General features: G+C 52.1%; 1 protein-coding gene across 1 annotated transcript in view; it reads left to right on the top strand.

Moving 5' to 3' along the window:
* The window catches only part of pin1 (peptidylprolyl cis/trans isomerase, NIMA-interacting 1), a 2,173-nt gene extending 1,210 nt beyond the window's left edge, over positions 1-963 (top strand). Inside the window, exons 4-5 of the mRNA XM_008316633.3 lie at positions 16-148; positions 411-963. Coding sequence (XP_008314855.1) covers positions 16-148; positions 411-520 — 243 coding nt within the window. The 3' untranslated portion in view covers positions 521-963. The remainder of the gene's footprint in view (positions 1-15; positions 149-410) is intronic.
* The last annotated feature ends 366 nt before the right edge of the window (positions 964-1,329 follow it).

The raw sequence follows: 1,329 nt of genomic DNA, 5'->3' as shown, positions 1-1,329 counted from the left end.
ATCATTATGTGATGATCATGTGTGGTTTGTTCTGCAGAGTACATAGAACAGATCAAATCTGGAGAAGAGGAGTTCAAGGACCTGGCGTTTCAGTTCAGTGACTGCAGCTCAGCCAAGAACCACGGAGATCTAGGACAGTTTGGCCGAGGTAAACCACTGTCCACCGCACTGTCCACCGCACTGTCCACCGCACTGTCCACCGCACTGTCCACTGCACTGGATCCACCCAGACAGAGTCATTTGACCAGTGGGTGGCGTGGAGGAGCCAAGTCAACTCAGATTGGCCTCCTTACCTTGATTACCCATCATCTAAGTACATGTAGTTGAGGATGGGGGGGGCAGGGGGGGTTCCTCTGTGACATCAGTGTCGTGGACGCCGCCCCAGTGTCATTGTCCTTCCTGTGTTCCAGGTCAGATGCAGAAGCCTTTTGAAGACGCCTCCTTTGCTCTAAAAGTGGGCGACATGAGCGGCCCAGTGTTCACGGACTCTGGAGTCCACATCATCCTGCGCACCGGCTGAAGGAGGAGTCCCACGCCGCCCTGTCTCAGCCCCTACGCTCCATCACCACCGCTCCACTCCCATCCAGTGCTACCGTTAACACCACCCGCTCCACCGTACAACAAAACTAATGGAATGATGTGACGTGAACAGACGGTCAGGGTGTGAGCGCCGCGGCCGGCGTGTGGCAGCTCCTGTGGCCTGGAGCTTCTCTCTACTGGAGGGTCTTCATACGTGCATGTCTCCAGACGGACCTTCTCTCATGTGCATACGGTTCTTCTTCTTGCATTTCCCTAAACAAGTTTATTATTGATTTAAACCTCCTCTGCCCCCTGCCCCCTCCCCACCCCGAAGAAATTGAAAGGTGGACTCAGTGAAGGTCCAGGTTTTTACCCGTGCTCCGTGCAGCTGATGTGTCATTGAAGCTCCTCTTTCATCAATAAATGAAAATGTGTTTTCTACCAGTCAGTGTTCCTCTGTGTCCTGGTTCCATCGGAGTCTCAGTCTGGCTGCTTCTTCACAGACAGTCAGACACAGACAGACTTCACCTACACTGACCTCCAGGTTCCTCCAGATGTTCTGACGGTTTGGAGAAGAGAAGCTCACTTTAACAATTAGTCACACAATTAAAACGAAACGTAACAATTAATATATTATTATTATTATTATTATTATGTCTCTGTCGTTGGTGTGGAACCTCAGGGTTCACCTCCCGGGTTATTTCTCAGACATCTGTCACCGTGAACTGAACGCACATGAAGCCACTGATGAACCGGTCCTGGTCCGGCCGTCTTCCGGTCTCCTGGTCCGGCCGTCGTCCTTCCGCTCGG

The sequence above is a fragment of the Cynoglossus semilaevis genome, chromosome 9 (assembly GCF_000523025.1).
Source record: "Cynoglossus semilaevis isolate Cse_v1.0 chromosome 9, Cse_v1.0, whole genome shotgun sequence".
Taxonomy (NCBI): Eukaryota; Metazoa; Chordata; class Actinopteri; order Pleuronectiformes; family Cynoglossidae; genus Cynoglossus; species Cynoglossus semilaevis.
This window is presented reverse-complemented; position numbering and strand designations above follow the sequence as displayed.